General features: G+C 37.8%; 1 protein-coding gene across 3 annotated transcripts in view; it reads right to left on the bottom strand.

Moving 5' to 3' along the window:
• Window positions 1-23,274, bottom strand: part of lpp (LIM domain containing preferred translocation partner in lipoma) — a 239,944-nt gene that overhangs the window by 23,046 nt on the left and 193,624 nt on the right. For all 3 annotated transcript variants that reach the window (XM_079841468.1, XM_079841470.1, XM_079841469.1), the window contains one exon: window positions 2,085-2,254. In XM_079841468.1, the coding sequence (XP_079697594.1) occupies window positions 2,085-2,254 (170 nt within the window). The remainder of the gene's footprint in view (window positions 1-2,084; window positions 2,255-23,274) is intronic.

Raw genomic sequence — 23,274 nt, forward strand, 5'->3', positions numbered from 1 at the left:
AGATATGCGTGTAGAAATTTGCAGAGCGACGAGTAAATAACAGTATGATCAACAGATGAGCTTGCAATGTGTCATAGTTATACACTCACCTAAAGGATTATTAGGAACATCTGTTCAATTTCTCATTAATGCAATTATCTAATCAACCAATCACATGGCAGTTGCTTCAATGCATTTAGGGGTGTGGTCCTGGTCAAGACAATCTCCTGAACTCCAAACTGAATGTCAGAATGGGAAAGAAAGGTGATTTAAGCAATTTTGAGCGTGGCATGGTTGTTGGTGCCAGACGGGCCGGTCTGAGTATTTCACAATCTGCTCAGTTACTGGGATTTTCACGCACAACCATTTCTAGGGTTTACAAAGAATGGTGTGAAAAGGGAAAAACATCCAGTATGCGGCAGTCCTGGGGGCGAAAATGCCTTGTTGATGCTAGAGGTCAGAGGAGAATGGGCCGACTGATTCAAGCTGATAGAAGAGCAACTTTGACTGAAATAACCACTCGTTACAACCGAGGTATGCAGCAAAGCATTTGTGAAGCCACAACACACACAACCTTGAGGCGGATGGGCTACAACAGCAGAAGACCCCACCGGGTACCACTCATCTCCACTACAAATAGGAAAAAGAGGCTACAATTTGCACGAGCCCACCAAAATTGGACAGTTGAAGACTGGAAAAATGTTGCCTGGTCTGATGAGTCTCGATTTCTGTTGAGACATTCAGATGGTGGAGTCAGAATTTGGCGTAAACAGAATGAGAACATGGATCCATCATGCCTTGTTACCACTGTGCAGGCTGGTGGTGGTGGTGTAATGGTGTGGGGGATGTTTTCTTGGCACACTTTAGGCCCCTTAGTGCCAATTGGGCATCGTTTAAATGCCACGGCCTACCTGAGCATTGTTTCTGACCATGTCCATCCCTTTATGACCACCATGTACCCATCCTCTGATGGCTACTTCCAGCAGGATAATGCACCACGTCACAAAGCTCGAATCATTTCAAATTGGTTTCTTGAACATGACAATGAGTTCACTGTACTAAAATGGCCCCCACAATCACCAGATCTCAACCCAATAGAGCATCTTTGGGATGTGGTGGAACGGGAGCTTCGTGCCCTTGATGTGCATCCCACAAATCTCCATCAACTGCAAGATGCTATCCTATCAATATGGGCCAACATTTCTAAAGAATGCTTTCAGCACCTTGTTGAATCAATGCCACGTAGAATTAAGGCAGTTCTGAAGGTGAAAGAGGCTCAAACACAGTATTAGTATGGTGTTCCTAATAATCCTTTAGGTGAGAGTATATATATACATTTTATGTTATGTTTATGCACACTACCTTTTTGTTTATTTGGGGTCAGTAAGATTTTAAAAATTTCAAATAATGCTGTTCTCTTGAACTTTCTATTCATTAAAGTATCCTGAAAAAAAAAAATCTATCATGGTTTCCACAAAAATATTAAGCAGCACAACTGTTTGATAATAATAAGAAATGTTACTTAATCACCAAGATAGCATTTTAGAATGATTATTAAAGGATAATATGACACTGAAGTCTGAAGTATTGGCTGGTGAAAATATAAAATATTTTAAATCTTCATTACAAATACCATTACAATTTAAAAAGTGATTTTCAGTCAAATAGATGCAGCCTTGGTGAGCAGAGGATATGTTCAAAAACATTAAAATAAATCTTACCAAAGCTAAACTTTTGAATAGTATAGTGTATACATATACATACATATAATATTTATTTCAGAGCTGTGTCAAAGAGGGTAGTTCTTTGCACACATAGGGAGCAGTTGTGCTACAAGAGACCCGGGTTCGAGTCCTGGCCGGGTCGGGTCATGTTTTGAATGGAACAAAAAAAAAAAATCTGTTAAATCTGCACCATCCTATCTAATAGAGCCAAAAGCCAAAAATAATAAAACGCACACAAACATTCATCAACACTTGAAAGAAAAAAGACGTATGTATGAACCTGTTATGCACCTAGTAGATATTTTGCATGACTAAGAACTTAAACTAAACTAGTACGAGATCCGGTGTGTGCATAAAGAGTGTTCAGTAGATCACACTCACGATATAGCAGTGTTCGCAGTAAGCCTTCTTTTCCATGGCATAAAAGGGCTTCCCTCTGAGCTTGGAACCACAGGTCATGCAGATGAAGCAGTCCACGTGAAAGACCTGGTCCATGGCGGTACAACCTGTCCCCTCACCGACCACATTCTCCCCACAGCTTGCACACCGACCTGCAAAATACAGCATTGGAATTATTGTACGGATGCTGATGGCAAATTATATAACCTTTACCATTATTATTTAAAATAATAAAAAAATAAACAATGTGATTCATTCTGGCAAAATGAGTCGCAATGAGCACATTTTCAAAAATGACTTATTGTTAATTTCACAAACCTTCAAAATGATGTATGATTTGTTGGAATCCGACAAAAAACGACTGAGCTACACTTGTTTGAAGTAGATATAGTCAGTAAAGTCCATTTTGAGAAAAAACGAGTTAAAGTTTTCTTAAGCTTCCAATGCAAAATCACCAAGCAACCTTACCTTAAAATCCCTGGTAATAACACCAAATTTGGCACACACCAAATCAAAACCAAATATCTATAGGAAAAATATATATTCAACTTTTTTTCCCTCATGATACCACAATTGTTTGATTAACATTAATGAGACAGACAGCCTATATATTAAGATCTACTGTACCGCACGGATCTAATATAATGTTACACATCAGATGTTTTTCCCGAACAGTTAACCAAACATTGAAGACATAACAGATAATGTTTTCGTGAATCCTCACCAAGACAAATTTTGAAATACTGTAATTCTGTGTATATCGAGTTTGCACGCTGTCTGAGGCGACTTTGTGCGGAGCAAGTTTTGTTTACATCAGCATGAGTTTAAAAAAAACATTGTGTCAGACTCATGCCATCAAGAATTCGCAATGAATATTTACAAAGTTGGAATGCTGCACCGATACCAAATTTGTGCAGAGGGGAAGCGCAGGGCCAGTCTCGGAAAATGTACAAATAAAGATAGTTTTAGATATTTAATTGCTATTTGGAGCATTGGGATCGCTAGAGCGAGGACTTAATGAACACCTTTTTGAGAAAAACCTCACATTCTACAAAAATTGACACATTTCAATTGTTTTGCCTGTAGCTCGTAATTAGCCTGTGCGCATTCCGACTCATTTTGCAAGCACAGGTCACATGTGGTGAGAGATATTTAAAAAAGACAAGAGGTGAAGGTTAAATGGATAATATACATAGTGTAAACAGCATAATTTGCCATTTTCATAAAAAATAAACTATTCTAATTAAGAATAACTATTTCAAGTGGCGATTTGGGTTATTCACATTTTGACTAACACTTCAGCTTTCAGGTTCAGAGATAATCTTGAATAAACAGTGTGTCTGCCGCCTCTTTCAAACCAACTCTTCTTTGTGGCACGAATGATAACCAATGATAACATAAATTACTTTACTGAGTAATTGCAAGTCTTATGGATAAAAAGAATTAAAAGAGTCAATGTCAAAAGAAACAGAATATGAGGAGCATTTCTAAAGTTAGGTTGATACCATCTCCAGGGAATTTACCCCTTTAAAGTGTTTGGATTTTTTTTTCCTTTTTAAAAAGGGCAAAGTGATCGGTTGCCCTACAATTGTAGAAATCTAAGGCGCTTAATAAGGTCAGTCACTTAATAGAGACTGGGCTGATTTTTTTCACTTTGTGAAGAGAATGGAGATCAATGCATCACCGCTTGCGCAAATACCACCCACCATCTGTCAACTCACCCATCACAACATGCTAAAACACATGCAACTTATCACTCAGACGATGTCAGATGCGTAAAGAGCAGGGATAGCTCATATTCAAAGCAAACACTAATAAATTCCATCACATCTCTCTTCAGACCAATCTTCCTCTAATAGCTACATATAATATCTCCACTGGAATGAGAATAGGATTAAACAACACATTGGCACACACAATCTTTTTATGATAAAACGAAACTTTGGAAGTGGAAAGAGCACAATCTTTGTGTTATAGGGCATCTGGTATTGCACCGAAAAAAGATCCTGATTGCATATTGTGTGACACGGCATTTGGATATCTGTAATTGAGTTGAAGCTATCTTTAATTGAGCTTAAGATGTCTCCAACTCAATGCAAAGATATCTTCAAACCAATTAATGACGCTAGCAGTTTAATTAGCAGTATCAGGAAATAATGCGCTTTAGAGCCATATCTTGTGGTGTTTTCCTTTTTACACATCTGAGGACAGATACGATCTCAAAAAAGAGAGAATGTGAGATATTATGAATTAATTTACTTAACTTTGGTTCAGTAGTTCCTCATCTTTCTTTTCTCTTTCTTTTGTGCTTCATTTAAGCCTGTTTTTTAGAAATGATACACTCTCTGCCTGCAATGAGAGCCGGAGTTCAAGCTTGTCACAGACAAAAGGCGAAGCAGTGAGCAGCAGAAATATCAGACACGCTCCCATTTTCACTGCTGAAGCTGTCGGCGCCATCAACAAAACAGACTCAACTTTTCCGCTCTTCAGATTAGATATCAAAGCTGAGCTGAATATGAGCACCTCTTCTCAACAAAGTTTTAATTGTAGATAATTATCCTCATGTGTGTGGATTAGCACGGGGAAATCTGTTCAGTTCGATCGATGCATTGCAAAAATCAGTACTTTTATCTCGTTTTCCAGTAAAATAAATAAATATCGAAACATTATTAAATAAGATCAATTTACTTAAGTTCGTACTACTGTAAACATGGTGGGGGGGGAATGTAATTTATATTTTCTAAATATTAAAACGATTTTTTTTTGTATTTTCATTTCGCAAGAATGCATTAAATTGATTAAAACTGACAGTACTTTTAAATAAATGCTGTTCTTTCTATTTATTAGAATCCTGAAAAATATTTCTTGTTCCTATTAGAATGATTTCTGAAGGATCATGTGACACTGAAGACTAGCTGCTGAACATATTAAAATAGAAAACAGTTGTTTTAAAGTGTAATATTTTTTACACAATATTAATATTTTGGATTAAATACATGACTTGGTGAGCATAAGAAACTTTTTAATATTTTTAAAAAATCTTACCAACCTCAAACATTTGAACGGTATAGTGTATCGTGTTTTAAGATTATTATAGTTTTTTATCATTAAAAAAAAGATCGTTTTCAGTGTGTGAAGACAAAAGTGCTTTATGATTGATTCTGTAGGTAGCGGAATAACAGCCATACAGACCATTACTTCAATTAAAGGCACTGTGAAATGATCCGATACAAGATTTCCATGAATTGTCACACCTGTCTACGAAACACCAGCATAAAAAATGAATGTCATGTTGATTAATAATTACAGCATAGCACTATGTTGTGAGCCCCATGTTGACCTGTCACTAAAACTAATGTGAGCTACTTCACTGACGCTGATCTCTAGATAATTTCCACTCCATCCCCGCTGAGCTGTACCTGCAGCAGGGTTCCGCTGAGGAACAGCACAGAGCAGGCGGAGGAAATAAAGTGGAGCCGTCTGCCTGCCGCAGCTCCCCAGGGGACCTGTGGGGGTGGGTGGAATCCCAGGCAAAGGTAATCACTTCAGATGGGCTGAAACAAGAGCGGCTCTAGATCACAGGCCCCTCTGAGCCAAACAAGTGTGTGAGAGAGACAAGCACAGAAAAAGAGTAGAGAGAAAGTGAGAGTGGGAAATACAGCCAAAGGCTGTATAATACAGCCAAGCGCAGGTCACCCTCAAAGCCTGAGTGGAGGAAAACGTTCGGAAATCCTCTTTCCCCTTAGTTGAGTGGGAATGCCTTGGACTCACAGGATGTACAAATAAATCCTAAAATGCCTTTAGAGCATATAAGGTCACTTTTGTAAGTTTAAGGACCAGTTCAGCAGTAAAACCGGACCACCTAACACTAAAATCTGGTGGTAACTATTTTACCTCAAAACAACTACCTACTGTTTTAAGTAATGTACTAACTATCCCTATTCCCCATATCATAAATAAATAACCGCACTTTTACAGATACATAACTTTGTCATAATTAAGTTGAAAACTAGACCGATCTATATGAAGCTAGCTGAATTTTTGTGTACTGAAGGTACTGACAAATAACTGTCCGTTATGTTATAGTCCACAGACACATACAGAGAGTCTGAATAAAATGAGAGAAACAGTTACACTGATTTTTATATATTTTGCAAAATTCATATTATAATTTTTTTCTGCTTTCTAATATATATCTAAATGCATACATACACACACACAGGCAAAAAAAAGTTGCTGTTTAGATTTAAATAGGCAAATGCTTGAGAGTCTATAATTGGATCATTATTGCAATGATTATTATGTTTCTATGTTTCTAGTATGATATATGTTTGGCAACAGTTCTTCTAGTCCTAATTGATGCAGTGTGTTTTTTGATTTCATTCTTTTCATTTTTTAAACAACATCATGGCCATATTCCAGGATGACAATGTCAATATTCATCAGACTCAAATTGTGAAAGTATGGTAGGGAGGGAGCATGAAGAATCATTTTCACACATGAATTGGCACCTCTGAGTCCTGACCTTAAATTCATTGAAAGTCTTTGGGATGTGCTGGAGTAGACTTTATAGAGTGCTTGACTCTTGCATTGTCAATACAAGATCTTGACCAAAAATGTATGCACCTCTTGATGGAAATAAATGCTGTGATGCTATTTCCATCAAGATGTGCATACATGTTTGGTCAAGATTCACAGGTAAAGTACTTGAACAAGTTTAACATAGCAAAGGTATGTAAAATACTATGTAAAAGAAGAATTGTCATAAATGAGTAATTCTGCTGCATGGCTTTATCATATTTGAAACAAAAGGCCACAACTCATTTCATGCATAATAAAAGCGGCATTTGTATGATCTGTATTAGGGCTGCACAATAAATCGCAAGAACCTGAAATCACGTTTAAACAGATTTGACGATTATGCGATAATCGCAAAAGGTTGTGATTATTTTTTATGCGCAGCTTGTCAGTGAAGCACGGCTCTATGATCAGTAAATGCTGCTACATCTGAAAGCACTGTGAGTTTGAGTCGTTTATAACGTGCATTTGAAAAAGCAACAAGCGTAAAATATATTTCCAAACATGAGAAGCACTTATGGACCAACAAAAGACAACATTTAATAACACTTCATAACAACAGTTGAGCGTCTTTCTGTAAAATGATGTGGCTTCAGAATAAGGCTTTTCCATTCTATTCTATTCTATTAGCATTGGAGTAAAATTATACTTATTATCATGAAGATACCCGAGAAGGCTTGAAGAACTATAAACCATATATTGTCGTAGTCGTGTGTTTATTAGTCATGCTTAATCAAAGCCTTTCAATCTTCTGTTTAATCAGCTACAGCAATAGTATGATGCGCATATGTATTTCCTGGAATACCGTGAGTTATCGTACGTATGTGGGGCATATTTGGAGTTTGCGAGAGAGCGCCCTCTGGCTTTCAGATGGAGCAGCATTTACTACTGATCACAGAGCCATGCATCACTGACAAGCTGCTTATAAAAAAATAATCGCAGCCTTTGCCAAATCAAGTGTGGCTTAATTCCGATTAATCGTGAAGCCCTAATCTCGATCTAGCTCAACTGCTTTTGAAGACCCCCCCCTCCCTTAATAATAAAAAAAAACTGTGCAGAGAGAGCTCATGAAAGAGCCTTTGCTTTCCCCTGTGTCCCCTGCTCTGGGAATGGAAGGCGAGTCTTCATATTAAAACTTCAAATAGTTCCTTTGTAACCAGAAGGGGTAGGAGTGGAAGAGTTCATTTACACTTTATACACTTTCTCTTCTGTCTTCACCATCCCTATGAAGCCTCCATTCTTTCTTATATGCAACCTCCACGAAAAAAAAGAAAGAAATCATAAGGATGGAATGAAGGAAGAAGAAAGAGGCAGAGTGTGTTGCTCACAAGCCTAGTGAAAGGCTTAAAGTGGTTAGGCATTTTAATTGGATAAAAGGAGAAGATTAAAGAGTTCTTGACTGCGTTCCATAAATAATTGATTTCTAATGTATTTGTGGTGGCAGGCAGATGCTGTTGTTTGGCGATGGTGGATGTTTTGAGTGGCAGGCCTGCTAAGATTTCCTGCACATCTCCGTCTCGCCGCTCTTTGTTTTTGCACGCTGCGATGCAAGAGAGGTGCATGAAAGGCGGCGCGAGCGCGAGCAGCAATTTTGATCTTACATCGCCGGAAATCAAAGATCATGCGTGTAAAGAGGGAACGCAAATAACTTTTTTGTGGAAGGCCAAACTTTCCTGACTCGCTGAGAAAAGAAGGTGTGATTCTTAAAGGAGGAAACGCAGCCTTCTCAGTACTGGAAGACAAAGCGCATCGCGACAACGCGCATGTAAACAAATAAACACAACAGATCGACAACACATATTCTGGGCTTGCAAGAACTTTGTTTCTTCAGAAAGAATATTTTGTGGTGTAAACAACAGAGCGTTATTAGACAGAAATAGTAGCAATAATGCAACACAGATTCCCACAGATGGAATTCATCTTGTTTTTTAGGAACAAAAACAACACATTCCTGCAGCTGGAGTGAAAAAATGAAATGATTTAAAAAACATCTGTTTCAAAAGCAAATTCCGCTCGAGCAAATTATGCTGCTCTAATTCACAAATGTATTACAGAGCAATGTTACCAAACACACGCTTTGTTTTTTTGTGTGTTTTTTTTCCCACACAAAAGCTGGGGAGGAAAAAATACATCTGTTGTGACAGGCTCTGTGTGCAAAGAACGAAAAAAGATACAAAGTCATGCAAAATGTTTATATAATATAAATTACAAAATAAACATTATGGGGTCAATGTAATGCTATTTTTTTGTCCTATCCATTAATTTATTCAAAATACAGTTAAATGCACACATACAATGAGTTTAATACACCTCTTCTATAATGAGTATGTGGAACTAAGAACAAATTTAAATAATGAAATACTTGAAAAGAAAACCTTACTAATGACTTTTACACAACCTTGCACTGTTATTATTATTATTATTATTATTATTATGAAAAAAACCTCACTTCTTTAAAAAAATAAATAAATAAAAAAACTTTTGTCCATAAAATCCAAGTCATATGTTTAATAATATAAAGTAAAAATGTACCTTTCATATATTTAAAATGTATTTACATTTAAGATAATGTATTTAAATTTCACATTATAAATGTAAAAATATGTTATTCATTTTTACTTTACACAACATGACATTTTTATAGTCATTCAAACGTACTTTTCTGGAAAATGGAATAAACTTTTTTTTTAACCAAATGAGCCAGCATAAATGCATTTTTTCTAATGACATTATTAACAATATTACAACATTTATACATTTGTTTTTAAGCTAAATTATTTACAAGACTTTTCGTTTTCTTTATTGTGGACACTCTTATTTAGTATGACACAACTAAGCGTTAAAAGGTTTTCAACAACTTCACTAAAAGCTTCAAATTTACACTTTGTATTGTTTGGACATTTCTGTCGTCTTCTTGTGTTTTTTCCTATTCACTCCTTCTGTCTTTTCTGTGTGCATTCATTCCAAAGGCCTTCTACGCAGTTGTACGACTGGTTTTACTTCAGATGACAAAAGGAATGGGTGTCATCAATGTGCTTCAATCTCTCAATGCCCCTTACCCATAACCCCCTGTAATCTCATTCCCATATCAGCAAATGATGATGAGGCATAATGGGATGTGACTCCGGAGCAGAGGGAAAGGGGGGGTTACATGCCACAATGCATTACCTCTCAGTGTGTCAGGCCTGCAGGGCAGCGTGCAGATGACAGAGAGGGTGTGGGGGAAACGTATGGGTTTCATGTCCTGGAAGTAGGTGGGAACTGTGACATGGACAGGTGCCAGGGTGTAAACAGGCCGAGTGAACAGAAAAAGCGAGAGAAAGAAGAGAGTTGGAGCATGGAGGTGAGTGAATGTGTTAGACTGCATGTTTGTGTGGCACAAAACATTCTTTCTTGGGGTCAAACGCTCACCCACGAATGAAATCTAGCAACATGATTCATTGTAAACCCTCCAGCTCCTTAAACTAGGCCTGCAATGCAGACAATCTTGCAAGCCTCAGTGGAGCTGTCTCAACGAGGCACAATCGCCGACCCGTGCTCTCCGACAATGAAGGTTTGTGTTAGATGATATCACCTCATATGAACTATCGCGGAAAACAGGCCCTCCCTGACCATCTGAGAGAGGAGAGAGAATGAGTGCTGGGAAAAAGAGCAAGAGAGAAAGTGAGAAAGGAGAGACAGATTTAAGTGGCACGCCACACTCTGGAGTAAGACTAGAAAGCAGTGTGTCCTTGGTCTTGAAGAGCTGAAACATAAACACGCCATACAAGAATAAAAAAGGCAAGAAAGAAACAGCTGCCAATACTCATGTGTGTCTGGAAGAAAGAAAAAAAAAACACAGGATCCAGACAAGGATATAACTATATATTCTGGACCCAATTTAATTATTTAAAAGAATAGTCCACCTAAAAATGAAAATGCTGTCATGATTTACTCACCCTCATGCTCTTTCAAGCCTAACCTTTTCTTCCATGGAACAAAAAGAAGAATTTTTGAAAAATATCCCATGCATTTTATAATGAAAAAGAATGAGGCCTGTTACGCTCCAAAATGACAAAAAAGATCCATAAAAGTAGTCCATACGACTTGTGTGCTTTAGTATTTAATATTTTGAAGCCTTCCTTATTGATATCAATATATTGATATATATCACATAACTCTTTTAGTTGTATGGCAGTGGTTTTCAACCAGGGGGCCTCAAGGTATCTTAAATGCATTTAAATTAACAATCTTTAATCTAAATTAAAATGTATTTTTTCTCTCCTAAATAGTTACTGTTTTAATTGCAGAACAAATCATTCCTGAAACTTCTAGAAATAAACGTTTAGTTTATTTAATGTCAACTCTCACAGTAAATAAAGTTTAAAAACAGCGTTGCCATAATAACGGCAGAAATGCCGGAAATATTTTAGTCTTTATGGGGTGCCTTCAAAATTTCTTTTGGTCAATGGGGGAGGAGAACCACTGTTGTATGGGATGTTTTTATGGTACTTTTATGTTATTTTTGAGTCCTTTTTGAAGATCAAATACTCCAGTCCCCAAAAGTACATTATAAAAAATCTCTCCTTTTGTGTTCCACAGAAAAATGTCATATGGATTTGGAACAAATTGAGTGAACAAATGCTTTAAGAAACAACTATTGAAAACTTCATATCAGTGAACTGCTAATCTGAATATTGCCGGATATGTCCCTTGACTCATATGAGGGGAAAACTGGACAATATCGGCACCAGTCATTCAAATATTTCCATGATATTTATGTTATCTTTGGCATACTAAGGAAGTGAACAAGCGTCAGGTTGCACCTCTGTGGAGGTGAAGTGTATAGGAGAGTAAGAGGTTGACATTAGAGCTGATGGTGGGCACGAACAAACTGGACATAAGAAGCACTTGGGGCTTTTCAAGTCAACCAACCAAATTCATATACTAAACCATACGAGTAAACGGATATTAAAAAGGAAAAAACTGGTCAGGCCAGCTCATTTAAGACTATATACACAGCGAAAGTGTTCATGCATCTGCAGTACTTACACGATCCACTTCTGCAGCTACCTGTTTGCTCATGAGCCTCTCAACTGCTAGAGGGCGAACATGGAGGAAGATGGAGTTTGTGTTCATAGCAGGGTCAAGTTAACCAAATCAATACAATCATAAACTGAACGTAATCACAAAGTACGCTTGTCTACTCACCCAGGATTTGCACTCGGGACTCAGTAATCTCATTAAACATTTCGTTTTTTGTGGTCAAAACAGGATTGTTTATCCTGATCATTTTTTATTTGTTTTGTAATTTATTTGCACTGCCTTTAAAATGAAAAATGGGTTGTTTCAGACATTTATATGTAGTAAATAATGGAACACTTTCAAATCTAGATACATGGAGTGGGTGAGTATTACATATAAAATACATGTTGGTCCCGGTTATTTTTAGAAAACATGGCACGTTACCATTTTAATGCAGACGACACCCAAATTTATCTGCCTCTGAAGCATAAGAATGGCTTAGACCAGTGGTCTCAAACTCGCGGCCCAGGATGATATTTTGTGGCCCCCTACTTGACATCAAAGTTTAGTGTTAGTGCGGCCCGCGCGTTGTTCTGAAAAGCACCTTTTTGCAGAGTCGTTGCATGTGCAGCGCTTGCCACGCTTGCTGCCTCCTTTGTGTGTGTGTGAGAGAGTTGGCTCGCCCCTCCCTCATGCAGTATAATTGGTTGACACCGCGTGGTTGACAGGAACAGACAAACAAAGCTGATCAGACAGTCGAAATGAATGTGGTCTAACAACGCTCGTCAATGTCAAAATGACTGAGATGGCCAATCAAATCAAAGTAGGCGGGGTTTACGTTCTATTTTGGCTCGTGCAAACTGCACAGTCTTCAAACACAGACGAGCGTGTCAATCTATTGCTTAATACCGTTGCTTAGAGAGACTCTTTCTGGTGAATACACACAAAACAAAATTGCTCTTGCTCTTAATATACAATCATTGATGAACATCTTTGATTTTAATGAAGAAAAACAATTTGAGGGTGGATTAGAACCCGGAAACTTTGACACGGTTGACAAAAATTCTACCACCAGACCACCAGAGAATTCAATAGTTAATTGCGGATCTATGTATTTATTCACTCATGCGAAGAATATCGGGATATAATATTATTTGATGCAAATTAAGGCAAATATTGTTTACAAATAGTCCCGAAAAGATTATTTCTCAGCTAGAATTAGACCTAGAATTTCGTTCACTGTTCTGTTTGACCTGGTTACGGCCTTGCTTTGAATTAGTCTATTATTTTAAATAAAATTTTAATAATTTATTATTTCATATTACATTTAATTTCTATAGGCTATATTTTAAAAAATAGAGTAGGCAAGAGAAGCCTATGTTCTGAAAAAACATTCATGTTCAGAAGGAAAGTTCAAATTCAGAGGAACAGTTCATGTTCAGAAGAAACATTCATGTTGAAGAACTGTTAATAAGATTGTGAAGATTGGATCAGTTGTGCTACTTTTTTTTGGAATACTTGAAACACTTTTTAAGTGTAATACTTGATGCGGCCCAGCCTGACCCAGAGTCTTCCTCCAGCGGCCCCCAGGTAAAATGAGTTTGAGACCTCTGGCTTAGACTCTCTCGCTGTCTGCCTTTCTGATGTTGAAGCCTGGATGTCTTTACATTTCTTAAATTTACTTGAGAGTAAACTGAGATTATTGCACTTGGCCTCTCTGAAACCCTGATTTAAACTTTGGTGTTTTATTTTCTTATGTTAAATCGTGTGTGAAACATTTGTGAGCAAGTTATTCGTTGTCAAAACTAGTTTCTACCAACAGAGAACCTTGGCTAAAGTGAAGTTATTCATCTCTTTTAAGAACATTGAAACAGAAATTCATGATTTTATTTCCTCTAGACTTGATAACTGCAATTCCCTGTATTTGGGGATCAACCTTTCCTCTCTTTTTCCTCTCTCATTATCTCGATTAGAAATGGTTCAAAATGTGGCTGCAAGACTTTTAACATGGTCTTTGCAAACATGAACATATTACTCTCCTGTCTTAGCATCTCTACACTGGCTGCCGGTTCATTATACAATTGATTTTAAATAGCTCTTGCTTGTTTTTAAAACTTTAAACGGTCAAGCACCTTATTACCTTAGAACATCTTTCAGTGAAAACTCTTAGGTCCACCAACCAGAGTTTACTAACTGTTCCTAAGTCTTCCAAGTCTAAATTGATGTACTTACCATTTTCCTTACAGAACATTTCCCATTTGCAAAGCCCTCTAAGCTTTGTCTATTCCTTCAAATTCAACATGAAAAGTAAGTAGTACGTAGCTTGACACTGGGTCATGAAACCTGTGCTTGTAATGTCATAGGCCATGCCATTTATTCATAAAAACAAAATCACTTTTCTTACTCTTGCTAATGAACAAAGAAAAACCTATGTGCAACTGTAGAGTATAGAGCATCAGCTCTCGGCCAAGTTTCAGTGTTTGTATTCTCATTTACTCTTGGTCAGTAGCTTGTCTATTTAATTAACCAGAGACTTCACATTGCCCAAGGCAGGAAAGGTCTGGATCTTTTCCTTTTGATTCTACACAAGCTTTCTTTCCCCAGCATCACTGTAGGAACCCATTGGCAGCCTGTAAACAAAGGATGCTTCTTGTACTTCAGCAAAGCTACTCTTGCTGTCCATTGTGAAAGAAACATATTACAAATGTCCAAATGCCAATTAAAACATGAAACATTTTCAGTTATTTGTAGTTAGAAATGCTTTGCTGTTAAAACATTTAAAATATGTAAATATGTTGTAAACATAAAACATAACAGTTGTAACACTTTTGCTTTCTGTAAATCAGTTTTATTCATTAATTGCCCATAATCCACTCTAACTAAATTCTCTAAAATAGTGGTGCACAAATTGCATTCAGCACTGATTTTGTCGGCATGTTTGCACTGTACCTGAATTCCTTCAGTGCATTGGGTGCTAAAAAATACAGACGATGATAAACAGCATGCACCCTTTTTGCAGGGCCTTTATTAATACATTTTAAGTGCCACTTTAAACGTTCCTTAAAGGGCAATAAGCATAACTTCACTGGCATGAGAGAGTCACTGTAGTTCTTGAACTGTTTTAGGGTTACAGCACTTTAACATGCCACAAATCCCATGTTTTCACACACACCCACACCCACACACAAGTGGGAGTGAATTTTAAAGCACACTCCTGAGACTTCGCTAAGGGCAAGTGCGTAATATGCAAATGCTCAACCAGAGTATCTAGGACAATGCACAAAGCTCTCTGATAGAAAGCTCTATTAATACACTCTGGGACACTAGCCTTTTACAGAAGTGTTGATAATGTTGCGTTTGAAACACAAAGCTGAATGCCACTTGACCCATTTACTACGGTCCAACGTCTGGGGTCTCACATACTATGTGTTCAAAAAAAAAAAAAAAAACTCAAACTCTTCCAAGTTTCTTCATCAAGTTTTCATGGCAAGATGTCTCATAAATTATGAGAGCATCTCCAGCTGACTTTAGAAAAAAAACGCTGCAATTCCCGACTCCTAACCACTGCACAAAGAAAAAAAAGTTTTGGTTGACCGTTGACTCGTTCTCCTTTCAAAATCTTTAATCTGATTTTTGGAAATCTTTGAAAATTGATCTGATGCATTTTTGCACCCCTGAAGTTTTTGGAGAGCCAAACTGCGGAGCTAAGGAATTGCTCCTCATCTCAACTCTTCTGAGAGTTCCCTAATGAGTTACACAAACTCAATCTCTCTGAGCACAAAAAGAAAAGGATCTCTTGCAGAGTACAGTGAGACAGAAATATCAATTAATCAGAAACTTCAGAGACAGTTTTGGTAGCAATTCACTTACATGACACATACAGTGTGCCTCAAAGTCTGCATTATTCAGTTCTGTGTCCCGCTTGTGCTCTTTAGAAATGAAAATATCACATAATGGAGGAAGGAAGTACTCTGTGTGTTGGCTTGAACTGTGATGAATGCAGCCAACTGTGAAAACTATTATGTGTTCCTTGTCTTATGACGGATTATGTTCTAGCACAGTGTACAACTGAATTACCATCTAACCAATCTCTGCTAATAATTACGCTAATGTATCTAGTCTCATGCTTTTCTCAGACTTAAGGGTTGTTGTATTCAGGATGAGAAACAGAAGAAAACTGAATCATGTCTGTCTCTGGAGAAGCCAAGTCCTCTGTTCCAGCAGTGCAAACTACAATATCCCCAATTGAGGGAGCGCTAAGCGTCCAGCCGGGAGAGATCATGGCATTGACTCTGATTAATTTAGTTAATTATTAGCCTTGGGGTTCCACTTCAGCAGTCACTCACAACACCCGCTCTATCCCCCATCCTGCCCTTTTAAAAGGAAGGAGGCCTTGAACAAGCAATCAGATGGGTAGCAATTACAGACTTTCTTATACTCAAAGGGTTCCTCATCTTTCAGCCCAGATCTTCAGAGGAGCTCTGGATGACATCCTGCTGGATCATAAGACAAATCTTAAGGGAAGGAGATGTGTGGGGAAGAGAGGCAGAGATGGAAGAGGTAAGAAAGGAAGCAATCTCTTTATCTCTGCAAAACCCCATGAATTAGTTGACAAATTGTTTCTTTTTGACATATTTCTATTGAAATAGGGACAAACCAAAGGGATGTTTTTAAAGAGGATTTTGGATTATTATTTTTTTTTCTAACATGTTCAACTTTCATTAGTGTGTTGCAATGGGAAGGTATTCTCTATATCAGTAAGCACCGCTTCTGAACTCCCTGAAATGCCTCGATTGTAATATTGGGTGTTCTTCCCAGGAGCGCGCATCACAATATTCCTAATTTAAATATTTCACGCCCGAGACATAAGCAAAAAGAGGGCACGATGTCTGGTTGAGTTGCGTTAGTAGTGTGTAGAAACGCGCAGTTATAGTAAGGGGGCCGTGATATTTCAGAAACATGCTCAAATCGGTTGACCAATCACAGCATACTGGTCCAGCTGACAAATCAGAGGAAGGAAAGGCTTAATAGAGACAGAAACTAAACAAAATAGGAATGAGAGACTGGAAAGAGAGGGGGTGCAACAATGTAAAATATGTAAAAAAAAATAATGAGTGTTTTGAACATTCAAACATGAATTCTAGTAGACCCTAAAAACTAAATCAAGACTTTGTAAAAAAAGGGCATCGGTTTGCATCAGTCTGGTAACAATATGATTTGCTACTTGCCAGATGGCAGTAAGAGTGGACATTATACAGAACGTTCAATTGGATAAATGGTATGAGCTCCTTTTATGAAAATCTTTTCTTTTTCTCTTTTTTAGTAAAAGAGGATGCTTAAATGATTAGTTCACCCAAAAATATAATTGGGTAACACCCCATAATTTACCCTCAAGCCCTCCTAGGTGTATATGACTTTCTTCTCTCAGCCACAGTTGGAGTTATATGAAAAAAAAGTTATCCTGGCTCTTCCAAGCTTTATAATGGGAGTAATCCTTGCCCAAAAAGCATATCTATCCATGATAAAAGTAATCCACTTCAGAAGGCCTTTATTAACCCCCTGGAGTCATTGTTTCCTTTAACAACATCTGACACGTTTACATTTTAAGTGGCATTTCAAACCACATTTGAATGTAGCTCAAAACGGATTTGTAAAAATCCCATTTCATGTGATATTTTGCTGTTAATATGATTGGATTCCAAAAGGATATGCACAAAAATGTGGACTGACAGTCTGAACGAGGCTATACAAAATGTGCAGTTTTGGGACAGGTTTGAAAACCTCTGGTTAAAAATATATAATATTTCTAACAACAAAATTGTGTTGTGTTTTCTAATGCTTACAAAAAGTATGAGATAAAGTGCCTTTTGGTCCATTCTCCCAGCTGAGATTTTAATTCTATATCTTCTAAAAGATGTTTTGTCAACTTTTAGGAGTACACTACAATATAGATGGCCTCTAAGCTAACAGATATGAACTAAAAGCCACAGTTTCATGGGTTCTTTGACCTTCACATTCAATGCAGCCTCTTTCTCTCTCTCTTTTACATTCTCTAACCTCATCACACCACTGGTTTTCTTCCTATTTTAGCCCCTCTGTTTAATCCCAGGAGTGCTGTGCTCTTGGTTAGATGCTGTGGATGTATGTGACATTATCAGTGACAGGGCATGCCTGGCTGACCTGGGTTCACTGCAGACCCATTTACAGGCTGACTAGCCTGCATTCAACCTCCCTCTAGCCATTAAAGCAGTTTGCAAACACTGTGCATATATGTGTGTGTGCGTGTGACCGTGCAATGTGCACTTGTGGCACGCGTTTACTCTGGGCCACTCTCTGCTGACACATGCACTGATGAAAGCAGGACACATCAGGCCAACCCACCCTCTGTCATTTATTTTAACCGTTAAAACTTGCTTCATGCAAACCAGGTTTTTACATTCAAGGGAATGAAAGTGTGTGTCCTTATAGAGAAATAGGATGTCATAGCTTTTGTTGCCATGCCTCAAAACAGGCCAGGATTGTGAGGTTAGGGCCTATAATATATATATATATATATATATATATATATATATATATATATATATATATATATATATATATATATATATATATATATATATATATATATATATATATATATATATATATATATATATATATATATATATATATATATACAATCATTTTTATATATCATATCATTTAGATTATATTTATAAATTATATTTATATTTAAAAAGTAAGGTAATTTATTATATAATAAAACATTTTTATCTATATAACACTGATGATCTCTTCATCACGGCACCTGTTAGTGGGTGGGAAATATTAGGCAGCAAGTGAACATTTTGTCCTCAAAGTTAATGTTAGAAGCAGGAAAAATGGGCAAGCATCAGGATTTGAGCGAGTTTGATAAGGGCCAAATTGTGATGCTAGACAACTGGGTGAGAGCATCTCCAAAACTGCAGCTCTTGTGGGGTGTTCCCGGTCTGCAGTGGTCAGTATCTATCAAAAGTGGTCCAAGAAAGGAACAGTGGTGAACCGGCGACAGGGTCATGGGCCGCCAAGGCTCATTGATGTACATAGGGAGCGAAGGCTGGCCCGTGTGGTCCGATCAAACAGACAAGCTACTGTTGCTCAAATTGCTCAGGTAGTTAATGCTGGTTCTGATAGAAAGATGTCCGAATACACAGTGCATCGCAGTTTGTGTATGGGGCTGCATAGCCGCAGACCAGTCAGGGTGCCCATGCTGATCCCTGTCCACCGCCAAAAAGCGCCAACAGTGGCCACGTGAGCATCAGAACTGGACCGCGGAGCAATGGAAGAAGGTGGCCTGATCTGATAATTCACATTTTATTTTATTTCACATGGATGGCCGGGAGCGTGTGTCACTTACATGGAGAACACATGGCACCAGGATGTAATATGGGGAGAAGGCAAGCCGGCAGAGGCAGTGTGATGCTTTGGGAAATGTTCTGCTGGGAAACCTTGGGTCCTGCCATCCATGTGGATGCTACTTTGACATGTACCACCTACCTAAGCATTGTTGCAGACCATGTTCACCCTTTCATGGAAAAGGTATTCCCTGGTGGCTGTGGTCTCTTTCAGCAGGATAATGCGCCCTGCCACAAAGCAAAAATGGTTAAGGAATGGTTTGAGGAGCACAACAAAGAATTTGAGGTGTTGACTTGGCCTCCAAATTCCCCAGATCTCAATTAAATCGAGCATCTGTGGGATGTGCTGAACAAACAAGTCCAATCCATGGAGGCCCCACTCTGCAACGTACAGGACTTAAAGGATCTGCTGCTAACATCTTGGTGCCAGATACCACAGCACACCTTCAGGGGTCTAGTGGAGTCCTTTTGGCAGCTAAATGAGGCCCAACACAATATTAGGAAGGTGGTCAAAAAGTTATGCCTGATCGGTGTATATAAAGAGTGGTGGTGAGAATTATTGGCACCCCTGGTAAATATGATCAAAGATGGCTGTAAAAATAAATCTGCATTGTTTATCCTTTTGATCTATCATTCCAAAAAATTCACAAAAACCTAACCTTTCATTGAAGTAAAAGAATTGGAAGTGGTGGTGGTGGGGGGATCACATTACGAAATAAATGCTTTTCTCCAAAACACATTGTCCGTAATTATTGGCACCCTTTTATTAAATACTTTTTGCAACCTCTTTTTCCCCAAGATAACCGCTCTGAGTCTTCTCTTATAATGCCTGATGAGTTTGGAGAACACCTGACATGATATCAGAAACCATTCCTCCATACATAATCTCTCCAGATCATTCACAGATTCCAAGATCCATGTTGGTGCTTCTTCTCTTCAGTTCCCCTACTCATTTTATATAGGGTTCAGGTCAGGGAACTGGGACGACTATGGCAGAAGCTTCATTTTGTGTTCATTGACACATTTTTGTGTTGATTTTTATGTTTGTTTTGAATCGTTGTCCTGAGGGAAGATTCAACTACGGCCCACCTCCAGCAAAAACATAGGCCCACAACATTAAAGATCCAGCTGTATTTTTAACCGTGGGCATGAGGTACTTTTTATCCCTGTTTGCAGCAAACCCCTCTGCTGTGTTTGCTGTAAAAAAATCTTTTTATAGTTTCATCTGACCACAGAACCAGGTCCCGTTTTAATTTCCAGTCGTTTCTGACAACTGAATATGCAGAAACTTGTTTTTGGATGAGCGAGGAGGATTTTTCTTGAATCTCTCCCAAACAACATGTGGTGATGTAGGGGTTGTTTGATTTTTTTTTAAGGCTTTCTGACCCTAAGACTCAATTAATCTCTGCAATTCTCCATCTGTGATCCTTGGAGAGTCTTTGGCCACTGAAACTCTCCTTCTCACCGTGCATTAGGACGATATAGACACGCGTCTTCTTCCAGGCAGATTCAGAACATCTTTAGTTGATTGGAACTTCTTAATTATTGCCCTGGTGGTGGAAATGGGGATTTTCAATGCTTTAGCTATTTTCCTACAGCCACTTTCTATTTTGTGATACTCAACAATCTTTTGCTGCACATCAGCACTATATTCTTTGGTTTTACTCATTGTGATGAATGATTAAGAGAATTTGGCCTTTGTGTTTCCTCATATTTATACTCCTGTGAAACAAGAAGTTACCCTGGTGTGCTAAATTTTTTTAATATTAATGGGAATATACTTCAGAGATATTTTACTCATAAACAATTCTAGGGGTGCCAATAATTATGGCCAACGTGTTTTGGAGAAAAACATTTATTTCGTAATGTGATTTACAATTCTTTTACTTCAATGAAAGGTTAAGTTTTTGCAATTTTTTTAAAAGATAGATCAAAAAAGATAAACAATGCAGATTTATTTTTACAGCCACCTTTGATCATATTTACCAGGGGTTACCAACAAATCGTCTACACCAGGGGTGTCCAGTTCTGTTCCCAGAGATCTGCCTTCCAGCTCCAGCTCTAATCAAATACACCTGAACCAGCTAATTAAGATCTTCAGGAGTACTTGATAATTACAGCCAGGTGTGCTGGAGCAGAACTGCAACTGAACACTGCAGGAGGCTAGCGCTGTGTCTGTTTACTTCTATACTACATAGTAAGCGAAAAACAGTATTTGATGGAGTTTTGCTGTATTCACTTTCGATTGGACACTTTACAAACCTATGAGGCCACAGGAGAGAATTTATGAATAGAAGTGAAGTGACGCAACTGACACCGTATGTCACATGACAGTGACAACATGGCAGATGTAGTAGCCTACGTCCGAATGTACCTACTATATGGTATGCGATTTCGGACACAGCATAGATCTCCAGGAACAGGACTGGACACCCATGGTCTACAACTACTTCCCAGAAATACAATAAATCATTTTTGTGTGTCTTCATTTCAAGAACACAGAATAAAGGTCAATGTGGCCAAGATGACATAATGGCCACATCCCTTTTACACATGATTCAATGTTATGTATGCCGCACGCAAACTTACAGCTCATTCTGCAAATATATAGTGACCCTAAAAATTATTTGGACTGGCTATTAATTATCTGGCTTAAGTTAGCCAGTTTTGCAATGGATTAATTGCAACTGGTTATTTGTAAAGGTGAAGTACGTAAGAGTTGTATGTTAAAATAAATTATTTTAACCCAGTTTATTATACATTGACTGCTATTAGTATGCCATTCATGGGATTATCTCCCCCAAAAAGTGTAAACATTGAGACCCCCAGGCACCATCTAAACATTGAGAGTGGTCCTTTCAGATCTGTCAGTCTTTTTCCAGCTCAACCTATAGCGAGAGTTTGGGGCGTGGCTACTGTAGCAGGCAGAGCCAGAGGGTGTTCAGCTGGTGTGGGCCCATTGCTGACATGGCAAGATGTCAAGTCAAGTCACCTTTATTTATATAGCGCTTTTTACAATGCTGATTGTTTCAAAGCAGCTTCACAGTGTTAGCAGGAAAATAATGCAACAGAATTTGATTTGGCTGTACAGCCTCAGTGATGTCATCCAGCTCAGTTCAAATATCATATAGTGTCAATGCACGCATATGCTTGTGTTCGGAAGTCCTATTTGATCGGAACATTCAGAATATTTGTCTAGTTCCATCTGATTGAAGATCGGAGTCATCACGCAGATGCTTGTGTTCGCTCTAGAAAGTGACTCAATTGCTTACACAACATATGTCAACACAGGTAAAAGTATTCCTAATATGGAACATTTTATTGAAATTAGCCTATATTATTCCCTGTTGTAATTATTACCTTATTTTACCTGTTGAGACATGCCTTCACAAGCACCCATAAGAACTGTTTGTGATGTCTGAGTAGGAGGAGGCGCAAGATGCAAAAGGGTCATTTGAAGGGGTTGTTTAAAAATACTGAACATTTCATGTAATTTTACAGTAAAATGCTGTCATTTGTACAGTTTTTAGAAATAAAAAAGTAACTAATCAACATATAATTTACAGTAAAAACATTTTTTTTTAACTGACATTCCCAGAATTCCCTACGTGACACTTCACATTTGAAGGTATTTTGTTTAAATACTAATGTTTCTTAATAGTTTTTGTTATCAGTTATGCACATGTGGGTTTTATGTTAAACCTATCTTCTGTTGTTTAATGAATGTTTATTGCATTATTCAAGTGTTGTGTGTTGCCATGATGGTATTTTGTGTTTGCGTGAATGACTGTGCACCTTCTATATACTAGTATAGACTCCTGCCTTTTGAAAAGTTACTTGTGATGAACTTATGCACGATTCTTCATGTGACTTTCTTTTACCACCTCCATTATTATGGTGGTTGTAAGTATATGTTTGAATTTAAAAATTCTTGTTTGTAAGTTACGTAAATATGTTTATATTTTTACTGTATTTTTTACAGAATTATTCTGGCAACCACAGGTGCCATTTTTGTGGAATTTTTTTTTTTAATTTCGCTACATGCTTTAAAGGCTGTAGAAAGTCAGTTCTTCTCAAGTTCACACAGGTTTCTTAGCAGAGTAACCACAGGTGTAGTTTATCACATGAAAACATGTTCACTAAAGTTTGACAACCAGAAAGTGTCCACATACTTTTTTTTCTGGGACCACTGTATT

The sequence above is a fragment of the Gobio gobio genome, assembly GCF_949357685.1.
Source record: "Gobio gobio genome assembly, chromosome: 17".
In the NCBI taxonomy this organism is placed as follows: domain Eukaryota; kingdom Metazoa; phylum Chordata; class Actinopteri; order Cypriniformes; family Gobionidae; genus Gobio; species Gobio gobio.